The following is a 13,991-nucleotide window of genomic DNA, read 5'->3' on the forward strand; positions in this document are numbered from 1 at the left end:
AAGGATGAGTTCATGTCCTTTGCAGGGACATGGATGAAGCTGGAAACCATTCTCAGCAAACTAACACAGGAACAGAAAACCAAACACTGCATGTTCTCTTTCATAAGCGGGAGTTGAACAATGAGAACACATGGACACAGGGAGGGAAACATCACACACTGGGGCCTGTCAGGGGGTAGGGGGCTAGGAGAGGGATAGCATTAGGAGAAATACCTAATGTAGACGACGGGTTGATGGGTGCAGTGAACCACAAATCTGCATGTTCAGCACATGGATCCCATAACTTAAAGTGTGTGTGTATATATATATATATATATCCCAAAAAACTCTTCAATGGTTCCCCACTATCTTCAGGATCAAGTTCAAAGCCCTAAGCTCATTTCGGGGCCTAAACCCCTAAATCCTTCATGACCCTGTCTGATGAGGTTTCTGGCTTCCTCTCCATCTTCTTGCTGCTTCTTCGCTCTCCCTACTCTTGTCTGCATCTATGTGTTCTCCACAGAGCAACCAAAGTGGTCTTTTAAAGCCACTAAGACCCTCTGAAGAATTTTCATTATTTTGAGAATGCAATCCAGACTCTTTAGCATGCCCTGCAAGTCCCCATGTGTCCAGGCCTCTGCCTACCTTGCCAGCCCGTTTCCTACTGTCTCCCCCTTTCACTGCATTTCAGCCACATTGCCTTCCTTTCTGTTCCTTGAACACATAAACTCTTTACCAGTTGGTGGCCTTTGCAACTGCTGTTCCCCCAGCCAGGAACACTTTTCCAAGTGTTCCCTTCTCATCTTCAGAGCCTTTGCCAGGTCACTGACCAGCCAGCCTCTTGCTCTCTATCACATCACTGCTTTATATTCCATTCTCTGAATTGATCATGTTGACTCGTGACCCCTAGAATCTGAGCACCATCAGAGCAGGGACTATGTCTGTCTTGTTCACCAGCATATTCCCAGTGTCTAGGTTGGTGGGCCTGACACAACGAGTTTCAATAAAAAGTAGTGAGTCAGTGAATGAACATGTGAGAGCCAGTGGTTCTCAAACTTGAATGCGCTACTTTGGGAGGCTGAAGTGGGAGGACCACTTGAGGCCCGGAGTTTGAGGTCAGCCTGGGCAACATGTGAGACCCCTGGTCTAAAAAATAAAAAAGTAGTTAGCTGGACATGGTGGTGTGCACCTGTAGTCTCAGCTGCTTGGGAAGCTGAGGTGGGAGGATCACTTAAGCCTCGGAGTTGGAGGCTGTGAGTGAGCTGTGATTGCATCACTACCCTCCAGCTGGGCAATAGAGCGAGACCCTGTCTTTAAAGAAATTGCTAATTAAAAAAACCCTTGACTCTGCATCAGCATCACCAGGAGGCTTGTTAAAACAAGTTGCTTGCCCTACCTCTAGAGTTCTGATTTGGTAGGCCTGGGGCAGGGCTTGAGAATTTGCATTTCTCCCAAGTTCCCAGGTGATGGTGAACCTGCTGGTTGTGGGACCACAGTTTGAGAAATGCTGGTAACATCCATAGCTGAGTGCTTCTGAGCTCACATATGTTTAATATTTCATGCCTTTGTTCCCTTTCTTTTTTCCTAGAACATGGTTTCCTCATTCCCTGGGCAAGCCTCCCACCTGCTTTGAGATGTGGGATGGGCATCATTTCCTTCAGAAGGCCTTCTCTGATCCTTGGTGCCCAAATCTCTGCCCCTTAGAACCTGATGTAAAGGGAGTCCTAACCTTTCCATGCTGCGTTGGGTTAACTCTGCACATTAACTGGATTTCCAGACCACAAGTCCTCCAGAGCCTGCATTAGTTATGTCTGTATGCCAGCTGGAAGCTCAAGAATATTACTTCTGAACTCGAAGAGGACGTATGATGCCTCTGAAAATGAAATCAGACCCACACCCTGGGCAGATCTAGACTCCCAGCTCACTCTTGGGCCTCATTATTTCTAGAGGGCTTTGCCCACAGCCGCCTTCTTTTTGCTTTTTCCTCTTACCAAACTCAACCCTTAATAACACTGTCTTCTCTCCTTTGTCTCCATTGTTTAATTTTTCCAGCTTAGGCTCAAACCTAACTGTCCCATTTATTTGGTCAGCCTTAATGTACTGTAATAACTGATAGAGAGCACTAGGTCACTTCCTTGAGGCAGAGCAATAAATGCTGAAATTGGTTGGTGGTGGGGGGAGGAGTGAAAGAGAGAGAGAGAGAGAGAGAGACTTTTTGATGGGTTCTCAAATTCCAATTTTATCTTCCTAAATACTACTCTTTGAAGTCACCTCATTTTTCCCAATTATTCTGAGAAATCTCAGTGCTGTTCCCTTGCCTACAACAAAGCTAATGCACAGGCAGAAGAGTGGGGTTCCCTGGAGGCCCAGCCTGTAGTGAGGTATCCCATGGCTTAGCTGTCCCTGAGTCCTACTGATGTTCATGCTTTGGAAGAAACTCACCTTGCTGTGGTGTTGGAGCTGCACCCAGCCTTCATAGCCGAACCTCTGCAGTGGGGAGAAGCACAGTTAGAGTCAAAGAGCAAAGACCAGGCTGCAATCAAGGGGCATGCTTAGCGCAGAGGATCCTGAGCTCCACCTTTCAAGCATTGCCTTCCCATTTCCCCCATACCCATGTATCGCCTATTTAGTATTTACAATTAAATTCACTTACATTTTTCCTTCAATATATTTACACAAGAAGAAAATTCTGTTATCTCAGCAGTGCCGGTTTTATCTTTTCCCCTAATTCAGTTTTAATTTTTTAAATGAAGATTAACATGAAAAAACATTGTTCATGTACCACCTAAAATCATGTCACAGGTTACCAGGAGTACATCGCCCCTAAGGACCACTCTTTAGGAAATACACTGCTTTTCAAACTCTGCGTTGCAATCCATGAGTAGATTGTGATATCAGTTTAGTGGATAGGGACTCAAACATTTTAAAACAGGAAATCATATATGTAGCAGATGCTGTTGGTGTCCCGCTCGCATCCCTTCGCTTTGACACTTCTGTGCATACCAGCCCACCTTCATCAGCCAGCGCCTGCATTTCATTGGCTGAGGGCTTTCCCTGGGAACCTGCTTTGATCAAGCCAACCTAGCAGGTAAGAAATACTATGAAATTAGCTCCCTGCATCCCCTCGGCCCAACAGCCCTTAACAGATAATTGAGGGAGTTGTATATAAATACACTGAACACACCGTACCCCACCCCTCGGTCTGGATAACGCAGAGATGAGGCACACATTTTGCTCTGGAATGCAAACCTTTCACTGGCTTCCCTGTTTTCCCTGTCTCACTTCCTCACTCTAGTGGTGTTTCCTGGGATCACCTCCAAAGCAAACTACTTGTATCTGAATCCTTGTCTCAGGGTCTGCTTCTTGGAAAACATAGAGTAAAGGAATGGAAAGGAATAGAATAAATTAGAATGTCTCCCATGTAGTCAGTAATGGTTTCATAACATTTTTTCTTCCCATTTAATGTATGTAAATGTTTGTACTGAGTCACAGTGTAAAATAGATTTCTGCCTGGGAATCATGCATAAAAACTGTGGAAAGCCACCGACTGAAAACATAGGTAAGTATGACTCAAATAACTACTGGCTTTATCATATATCATACTGCATCATATCATTATTCCTTCTTCACGCTTTCATGGAGTCCCATCTATGACAAGTCTTACTAAGGAAGAGAAAATAAAAGGGAAGGACAGTTCCAGCCCATGTGGAGCAGAGTCTTGGGAGGTTAAGGCTGGGGTAGGCAAGGAATCAAAGGGCCACATCATCGCATGTGAGACGCACTGTGACCGTGATGTACAGGTGCTCTGGGGGCCTTGGGGAGGGAGCTGACTTCACACCTTGGGCTGCGGTATTGGGAGGGACATCGAAAAGGTAGTCCCGGGGTCAGATTGGAGAGGATCTTCTAGTGTTCAGGATTTCCACGCTTCCTGCATGGCTGTCACAGTGTGGTGTCAGAGGGAAGGAATGAAGGCAGGAGATAGCTACATAAGGGAGCTCCTTAATGACTCTGAGTTGGTCAGCGGTGATGGGTCAGCGAGTAAAGCAAGCTGAACATCAGCTCAACCTCTCGTTTGTTGTGGCTGGATGAGGCCAGGGTACAGCAGTTGATTCTCATGCTGCAGTGCAGGGAAGTTGTCTGTAGGGAGTCAGGTCTTGGTGGACCCCTTTCTTAGCTCCCTTCACCTCTAGACTGAGGGGAAGGTCTGGGCCTGGGCCACAGTGCAGCATAGAGGTGTTTGTGTGTCTGTGTCTGTGCCTGGGGTCTGCCTCAACAGCTTCGTAAGGTTTGGATTAATTCTATACCAGTCTTATTCTACCCAGGTAAAAGGTCTGTTCTTGAGTCCTAGCCCCAAATAATCATATTACCTTTAGAAATCTATCTTCTGTTTCCTCCCCAGTGACATCAGCAGACTTGGTTTTGGAGGCTGGGCAGGCAAGGGAGACTGTCGGCCGAAACTCAGCTTCTCCTCCCTGCACCCAGCCTCTCCTTTGCTTATGCCCCCAACCCCTGCTTTCGCCCTTCATACATTCAATACCTTTGTACTTTTTCCTTCTTTTCCCCTGGAAAAAGCTGCCAAGAGAGATATGTTGGGGGAGGGATGGATCAGTTACACTTTAGAGTAAACTTAAGACTGTGCTCTTAAACTGGAAATTTGCCATTGAACTTTTATCCTTCATGTAGAAGAAAGGGTTTTATTTCCTTCTTTCTCTACTGCCTGCTTTCTCCCCCTTCTTCCTCACTCTCTTTCTTTGTTACTTTTTCATAATTCTGTAAGGAACTCTAACCCATATGTTAGCAGGTAGAGAAGCATTCCATTTGGGGAAGGGCAGGGAGGTAGGAAAGGCAGAGCAGAGGGATCCTCCCACATGCAACAAGTCACTTACAAGGCACTTGACTTTGTTGGTGTGAAATGTCTCCAAGTCAGTGTTGCCCTATGTGTATTAATAAAAATGAGGCTAACAGGAGTGGCTGGGACATAAGTTTTCAGGGGAATTAAGTGAGATAGTGCATATAAAGCTGCTGACACCAGGCCTGGCCAGTGGACAGGGCTTCATTCATTCATGCTAACAGTGATGCTGGTGGTGATGGTGGTGACGGTGGCGGCACTAATTGCATGGTGGAGGGAGTGAGGTAGTTGTAGTGGTGTGGCTGAAGTAGTGAATATGGTGGCAGTGGTAGTACCCATGATGGCTGATGGTGATGGTGGTGGCAGTGACAGTAGCAGTGGGGATGGTGGTAGGGGTGGCAGTAGTGGTGACAGTCTTATTCCAACCCCAAATAGAATACCCTAGGGTCAGAACTAAGGAGAGCCATGAAGAAAGGAGCCCTTTGCCCCTCTGTGTCCCTCCCTCCCTTTCCTGGAAAGTGTAAAGTGCCAATTTACCTCACAGGCCCCTTGCAAAGACCCAACTTATTTAGGGCAATTTTATTCTTCTCCAGGTCCATGCTCGACGTAGACCTTCAGTTCTCATCCCAGGTTGAGCCGAGCCTGGGGTCTAAAATTTATGACCCTGGGAGTGGTTTTGGTCCGAGCATATGCCCCAGGAAGCATCTACAATCTGAAAGTGTTTGACTGACAATAACCAGTGTCTCATAGGCATTTATGAGCATGCCAAATAAAAAGCAAATTGAAAACATTCCAGGAAATTCAGTTTTATATACAAGAGATATGTTTCTGAAATGCACATATATGAATCAAAGAGGATGAACTGAATGACCATTGTTAATGTCTTGAGGACATCACATCTCCATGAGGTGAATAATGAGCCTCCTGGGTGATGAAACCAGATATTTATCTCCTCAGAAGGATTTTCTAAAAATCAAATGATGTCTAGGATTTTGTCTTCTAAAGCCTTGTATCGATCAAGTGCAATTGCTAACAAAAGAAGGTGTAACTATATGATTTTTAAATTGGAGGTCAGAATTTTTTGCTCCATTTATAATTAGAAGAATCTTTGCAAGCCCTACTATTGGGCAGACAGTAGGCTGTCGATAAAGCCTTGCTGGAGGAAAAAGCTGAAACTGTATCATCCTCATTGTTGCTGTGAATAATCCATTGCAGATCAACCTGAAACATCTTTCGCCACAGTTTCTTGGGCCCCACCTCCTGTTTGTGATAGCAGAGAGTGTGGGTCCCCATTCATCAGAAACAATTTGATCAAGTATCCCTGAATCCACTGTCTTTATACTTCAGATATGTATTTTTTTCAAGGATCCTACTTGTAACTCTGACTAAAATTATTATTAGCAAGTGAAAATGAAAAGATTTCTCAAATCCCAGCCCTTTGTCATCATTAGTTAACCATCACTTCAGGCATGTTGATTCTACTTTTCTGTCTCTTCATTGTATAAGAAGGTCAAGGTTATTCCAGCAGCCGTACTCTCTTGGGCCAGTTTTCTCAAGGTGGATGTGGTGATGGAGAGGCTCTTGAGGGACTGTGGTGGCCCCACATAGCTCTGGGATTCTAGGTTCATTTCTGAGTCTCAAGCATCTCATCTGTCAAGTGAATAGTGTAAATCTTATGTGCATATTTTGCAAGGTTTATGTAAATTATTTCTCCCTCTGTCTCTCCCTAGAAGTACGAAGTATTATAACTATAACGATGAAAATGATGTAGATAGTGATGATGAAATGTCAGCTGTCTGTTTGCAGCATGTGAGACTACTACATAAGAAGAAACCTGGTTTGGAATGAAAAACCAAACATCCTATGTTCTCACTCGTAAGTGGGAGCTAAGTTATGAGGATGCAAAGGCATAAGAATGACACGATGGACTTTGGGGACTCAGGGGGAAAGGGTGGGAAGGGGGTGAGGGATAAAAGACCACAAATTGGGTGCAGTGTATACTGCTTGGGTGATGGGTGCACCAAAATCTCACAAATCACCACTAAAGAACTTACTCATATAACCATACACCACCTGTTCCCCAATAGCATATGGAAATAAAAATAAATACATAAAAATAAAAAAAGAAGAAACCTGGTTTATTGGGACAAAATTTCTCTCCCTCTTTAAAGCAATAGCTGGTGATAGAAAGGAGAGGGAGTTTGGAAGCTGGGAAGTCCAAGATCTGGTGAGAACTGGCTTTCTGGTTCTAAGATGGTGCCTTCTTGCTGTGCCCTCATGTAGTAGAAGGGGTGAACAAGCTTCCTTGGGCTTACTTTATAAGGGCACTGATCTCATTCATGAGGGCTCTGCTGTCATGACCTAATCACCCCCAGAAGGCTGCATTTCCTAATACCATTGCCTTGTAGGCTAGGGTTTCACCTGAATTTTGGGGGAGATGTACATATTCAGACTGTAGCTCTCTAAGCCTCAAAATCCTGTCTGCACAAGGAGGTGTATGCCCTGGAGCTTGGAGCCCTGCTTGGAGGGTCGGTCATGCTAGCTAACTCTCTCAGTGGGATAGTACAGATGGGCATTGTCCTCTAGAGACCACCGTGGTGGTTTCCAAAGCATTTCATGTGGATGTTCTTTCATATTCAAATAGAGAAAAAAGCTGTAACAGAGGAATTAGTGCCATTTGCTACGTATAGATTATGGCTATTTTAAAATACCAAATACTAAAATTTGGATTTTACCAAAACTCTTAGATTAGGGAGTATAATCTATTTCTTCTTGTGTTCACAAATTAATCAATGTGTTCATTGCATCATTCATCAGGCAAATACTCATAAACGAGGGGCAGAAAGTGGTGGGCACCATACGATGTAAGAAACTGCATGCAGCTTCTAAATAACGCAGATGCACTCTCACAAAGGAACTGGTGCATTCCCTTCATGAAATCATTAACATTGTGAAGTGGTTTACACTTCAGTAAACTATGAAGAGGACAACAGCACTCAGAACAGCATGTTCCTGTGTCAACATGTAGAGTCCTTTTAGGAAGAGCAGGTTGAATGGTTTAGCTTTTATCCTTAGCTGTATATAGGATAGGCTTTCAAAGATCACTTGTATTTTTCAATCCACGGTTTCTACCACCCATCTTACCTAAGATACCAATGGACAAAGAAATACTTAAGATAAACATTCTTCTATGAGACAACTATGAGAAGAAAATAGTTTCATCTACCTGTACGATGAACCACATTTAATTCAAGTTTGGGTTAATTCATTTTCCCTTATTTGGGATAAAAAAGATGAAACATTATTGGTGGTGTGAAAGTACTGGCAGAATGCTGAAGATTGGGTAAAACCTGATATTAAGCCTGAACAAGCCTCTAGCCAATTTTACATTTCCTTCATGTTCCTCACCTTCCTCTTTTTGTATTCATTCAAAAGTTCTTAATGACAAAAGGAAATTTCCATCTTTAGAGAAACACAAAGAATACTCTTTTAGTAGATGTCACTGTGCAAAAGTTTCATGTCATTTATTCTAGGGTTTTTTGATGTACCTACTTCCTAGTTCTTCATGACAAAGATTTATAGAATAAAGAACATCAAAAAGTAAAGGTTTCAGGCAGTGTCCTAACAGTGTCCTAAAATAGACTAAAAAAAAAAATTCACAAAGCTATCTCTTGGTGCTTCTAAAACTTATTTTAAACATTTTGAAAAGGAGATATATTTTAGAAGTCCTCGAAACCGATCACATTCCATTTTTAATAGTCTTTTATTTAAAATTGTAACTTTAAATTCTGTGGTTGGCATGTATCTTCCCAGCAGCTGAATATGTGATTTTAAAAAAGGTAAATCTGCTTTACTTAAATTTTCCAGAAATTTTAAAGAATGGTTCATTTGAGGGAAAAAAGGGATTCTGAGAAAGCACTTATTTCTTTAATCCAATATTCTTTCAAAATAAATGTAAAAGTCATTTTTAAAAACTAGGAAATCAGAACTACCAAATAATTTAAGCTCCCCCCACCCCCCACCAAACCAGATAAACTAGACATCTAATTCCATAAAGAAGAGAAAGGCATTGAGCAACCCTGGAGAAGTTTCAGAAATAATTCAGCAAATTAATTACCATTACCTTTTTTAGATCTGGCCATTCTTTTGGTAGAATATGACTATGGATGTCAATTTTCATCTCCACAGGATCAGAGAAGCATGTAAGGAAAGAAGTTTTGATATCAAGAGACCTTTGTGAAAACTATGGAGTTAATTGATTTACTTAGTCTCTTTACAGCCACCTTCAGGCAGCAGTCAGTAGGCCTGCCCAACCCAGTCTAGGTCCATTAGAACTTTCTTATTAAAGTTCAAAGTTCTGTTTATTTGTTAACCAAGCTTTGTCAACCAAGCTTCGGGTCAACACACTTTGGTAGTCAGGACTCTTAGCACAAAACTTAAAAAAAAAAAAGAACTGTACTCAACTATATGAGGTCAAAAGCACAGCAGGATGCTTTGACTTATAGCAGGCCAAAAATTGACTAATTTTTCATTTTAAATATTTTAACTTTTATAAAGCTATACATAGTAATTAAATAATTTGTAGTTAAAAATAAAACCATGTAGAGGGCTTTTGCAGAAAAAGGATAGATCCCTGACTCACCTTTTCTTACCTTTCCTTGCACGATTCAGAAGCAGCCAGTTTTTATGCTTTTGCTCTTTTTTAAGTTAGTTACTCCCATATCTTTAAATAATATTTAGCAGTTGGCTTGTTCATGAAAATTTAGCATCTTGAAAAGTTGTCCGGAAGTTTCGTGTTTACTTTTAAATCACAGAAAGGGTCCAATCTTCATATATGTTTTGTCCTCCAGTGCCTTTGTCTTGGACTCATCCATTCATGTATTTTTTTCCTTTTTTTGTTTTTTAATTTGAGAAGTGGTCTCACTGTATTGCCCAGGTTGGTATCGAATTCCTGGGCTCAAGCAATCCACCTACCTTGGCCTCCCAAAGTGCTGGGATTACAGGCAAGAGTCACGGCACCCAGCTTCATTCATGTATTTAACAAACACTTATGGAGAACTGCCATGTGCTGACGATCTAAAGTTGACTGAGAGATAAGATGATATATATCCTGTAATAGATAATTGTACACAGCCTAAAGTGTAGGGAAAAGAAGATAGTAGCCATTTCCATTTAGCGTTATCAGAGCAGTCAGGGAGGGCTTCCAATACAACAGAAAGTGGGGCTTATGGTCATGCCTCTAAAGAGAGCCTGGAACAAAACAGTCCTTGATTGTTCTGTGTTTACCCTTTCCCCTTCCTGGACAGCTTAAAATGTTGAAGGGACCCCAGGTCCCCTGGCAAACCCTTAAACATACCTTGGATGCTCCCTTCACTTCAGACTCCACAATACCTAAAATGAGTAGTCAAGAAGCTTCCTTCTGTAATTCAGCTAGATTCTGGATAAATTGTAACAGACAGCTTGAAAGAAAATAAAGGAAATCCTTGAAATCCACTTTTTTTTTTAAAGTTCAGTGAGCTGCAAGATGGCCGAATAGGAACAGCTCCAGCCTCCAGCTCCCAGCATGAGTGACACAGAGGACGGGTGATTTCTGCATTTTCAACTGAGGTACCAGGTTCATCTCACTGGGGTGTGTCGGACAGTTGGCGCTGGTCCACTGGTGCAGCCTGACCAGCAAGAGCTGAAACAGGACTAGGCATCACCTCACCTGGGAAGCGCAAGGGGGAAAGGAATTCCTTTTCCTAGCCAAAGGAAATTGAGACACGCAACACCTGGAAAATCGGGTAACTCCCACCCTAATACCGCGCTTTACCAAGGGCCTTAGCAAACGGCACACCAGGAGATTATATCCCACACCTGGCCCGGAGGGTCCCAAGCCCATGGAGGCTCCCTCATTGCTAGCACAGCAGTATGAGATCTAACTGCAAGGCGGCAGCAAGGCTGGGGGAGGGGTGCCCACCATTGCTGAGGCTTAAGTAGGTAAACAAAGCTGCCGGGAAGCTCGAATTGGGTGGAGCCCACCACAGCTCAAGGAGGCTGGCCTGCCTCTATAGACTCCTCCTCTGGGAACAGGGCATAGCTAAATAAAAAGCAGCAGAAACCTCAGCAGAGGTAAGTGCCCTTGTCTGATAGCTTTGAAAAGAGCAGTGGATCTCCCAGCACAGAGGTTGAAATCTGAGAACGGACAGACTGGCTGCTCAAGTTGGGTCAAGCTCCCTGACCCCTGAGTAGCCTAAATGGGAGACATCCCCCACTAGGTGCAGACCGACACCTCATACCTCACACAGTGGGGTACACCCCTGAGACGAAGCTTCCAGAGCAAGAATCAGGCAGCAACACTCGCTGTTCAGCAATATTCTATCTTCTGCAGCCTCCACTGCTGATAACCAGGCAAACAGGGTCTGGAGTGGACCTCAAGCAAACTCCAACAGACCTATAGCTGAGGGTCCTGACCGTTAGAGGGAAAACTAACAAACAGAAAGGACACCCACACCAAAACCCCATTGGTACGTCACCATCATCAGAGACCAAAGGCAGATAAAACCACAAAGATGGGGAAAAAGCAGGGCAGAAAAGCTGGAAATTCAAAAAATCAGACTGCATCTCCCCCTCCAAAGGAACACAGCTCATCACCAGCAATGGAACAAAGCTGGATGGACAATGACTTTAATGAGTTGAGAGAAGAAGCCTTCAGTTGATCAAACTTCTCAGAGCTAAAGGAGGAAATACATAACCAGCTCAAAGAAACTAAAAACCTTGAAAAAAGAATGGATGAATGGATAACTAGAATAATCAATGCAGAGAAGACCTTAAAAGAACTGATAGAGATGAAAACCATAACACAGGAATTACATGACAAATGCACAAGCTTCAGTAACCAACTCGATGAACTGGAAGAAAGAGTATCAGCGATTGAAGATCAAATTAATGAAATGAAGCGAGAAGAGAAGTATAGAGAAAAAAGAGTAGAAAGAAATGAACAAAGCCTCCAAGAAATATGGGATTATGTGAAAAGACCAAATCTACATCTGATTGATGTGCCTGAAAGTGACGGGGAAAATGGAACTAAGTTAGAAAACACTCTGCAGGATATCATCCAGGAGAATTTCCCCAACCTAGTAAGACAGGCCAACATTCAAATTCAGGAAATACAGAGAATGCCACAAAGATACTCCTCGAGAGGAGCAACTCCAAGACACATAATTGTCAGATTCACCAAAGTTGAAAAGAAGGAAAAAATGTTAAGGGCAGCCAGAGAGAAAGGTTAGGTTACACACAAAGGGAAGCCCATCAGACTAACAACAGATATCTCGGCAGAAACTCTCCAAGCCAGAAAAGAGTGGGGGCCAATATTCAACATTCTTAAAGAAAAGAGTTTTCAACCCAGAATTTCATATCCAGCCAAACTAAGTTTCATCAGTGAAGGAGAAATAAAATCCTTTACAGACAAGCAAATGCTTAGAGATTTTGTCACCACCAGGCCTGCCTTACAAGAGATCCTGAAGGAAGCACTAAACATGGAAAGGAACAACAGGTACCAGCCATTGCAAAAACATGTCAAAATGTAAAGTGCATCGATGCTAGGAAGAAACTGCAACAACTAGTAAGCAAAATAACCAGCTAATATCATAATGACAGGATCAAGTTCACACATATTAACCTTAAATGTAAATGGACTAAATGGTCCAATTAAAAGACACAGACTGGCAAATTGGCTAAAGAGTCAAGACCCATCAGTTTGCTGTATTCAGGAGACACATCTCACATGCAGAGACACACATAGGCTCAATATAAAGGGATGGAGGAAGATCTACCAAGCAAATGGAAAACAAAACAAAACAAAAAAGCAGGGGTTGCAATCCTAGTCTCTGATAAAACAGACTTTAAACCATCAAAGATCAAAAGAGACAAAGAAGGCCATTACATAATGGTAAAGGAATCAATTCATCAGGAAGAGCTAACTATCCTAAATATATATGCACCCAATACAGGAGCACCCAGATTCATAAAGCAAGTCCTTAGAGACTTACAAAGAGACTTAGACTCCCATACAATAAAAATGGGAGACTTTAACACCCCATTGTCAACATTAGACAGATCAACGAGACAGAAAGTTAACAAGGATATCCAGGAATTGAACTCAACTCTACACCAAGCAGACCTAATAGACATCTACACAACTCTCCACCCTAAATCAACAGAATATACATTTTTCTCAGCACCACATCGCACTTATTCCAAAATTGACCACATAATTGGAAGTAAAGCACTCCTCAGCAAATGTAAAAGAACAGAAATTATAACAAACTGTCTCTCAGACCACAGTGCAATCAAACTAGAACACAGGACTAAGAAACTCAATCAAAACCGCTCAACTACATGGAAACTGAACAACTTGCTCCTGAATGACTACTGGGTACATAGCGAAATGAAGGCAGAAATAAAGATGTTCTTTGAAACCAATGAGAACAAAGATACAACATACCAGAATCTCTGGGACATATTTAAAGCAGTGTGTAGAGGGAAATTTATAGCACTAAATGCCCACAAGAGAAAGCAGGAAAGATCTAAATTTGACACCCTAACATCACAATTAAAATAACTAGAGAAGCAAGAGCAAACACATTCAAAAGCTAGCAGAAGGCAAGAAATAACTAAGATCAGAGTAGAACTGAAGGAGATAGAGACACAAAAAAAACCCTCCAAAAAATCAGTGAATCCAGGAGCTGGTTTTTTGAAAAGAATCAACAAAATTGATAGATGGCTAGCAAGACTAATGAAGCAAAGAGAGAAGAATCAAATAGACGGAATAAAAAATGATAAAGGGAATATCACCACCGACCGCACAGAAATACGAACTACCGTCAGAGAATGCTATAAACACCTCAACGCAAATAAACTAGAAAACCTAGAAGAAATGGATAATTTCATGGACACTTACACTCTTGCAAGACTAAACCAGGAAGAAGTTGAATCCCTGAATAGACCAATAGTAGGCTCTGAAATTAAGGCAATAATTAACAGCCTACTAACCAAAAAAAGTCCAGGACCAGATGGATTCACAGCCGAATTCTACCAGACATACAAGGAGGAGCTGGTACCATTCCTTCTGAAACTATTCCAATCAATAGAAAAAGAGGGAATCCTCCCTAACTCATTTGAT

The 13,991-nt window shown here is 42.4% G+C and overlaps 1 protein-coding gene across 3 annotated transcripts in view; it reads right to left on the reverse strand.

The window, feature by feature from the left end:
• Nucleotides 1-9,079, reverse strand: part of ACMSD (aminocarboxymuconate semialdehyde decarboxylase) — a 63,986-nt gene extending 54,907 nt beyond the window's left edge. For 2 of the 3 annotated variants that reach the window (XM_010367505.2, XM_010367500.2), the window contains exons 1-2: nucleotides 8,952-9,079; nucleotides 2,422-2,466 (exon numbers count right to left, since the gene is read on the reverse strand). In XM_010367505.2, coding sequence (XP_010365807.1) covers nucleotides 2,422-2,466; nucleotides 8,952-9,008 — 102 coding nt within the window. In that variant the 5' untranslated portion in view covers nucleotides 9,009-9,079. The remainder of the gene's footprint in view (nucleotides 1-2,421; nucleotides 2,467-8,951) is intronic. The other variant, XM_010367511.1, reaches the window with a different exon arrangement.
• Between the last annotated feature and the right edge of the window lie 4,912 nt (nucleotides 9,080-13,991).

Source organism: Rhinopithecus roxellana, chromosome 14, assembly GCF_007565055.1.
Source record: "Rhinopithecus roxellana isolate Shanxi Qingling chromosome 14, ASM756505v1, whole genome shotgun sequence".
Classification (NCBI taxonomy): domain Eukaryota; kingdom Metazoa; phylum Chordata; class Mammalia; order Primates; family Cercopithecidae; genus Rhinopithecus; species Rhinopithecus roxellana.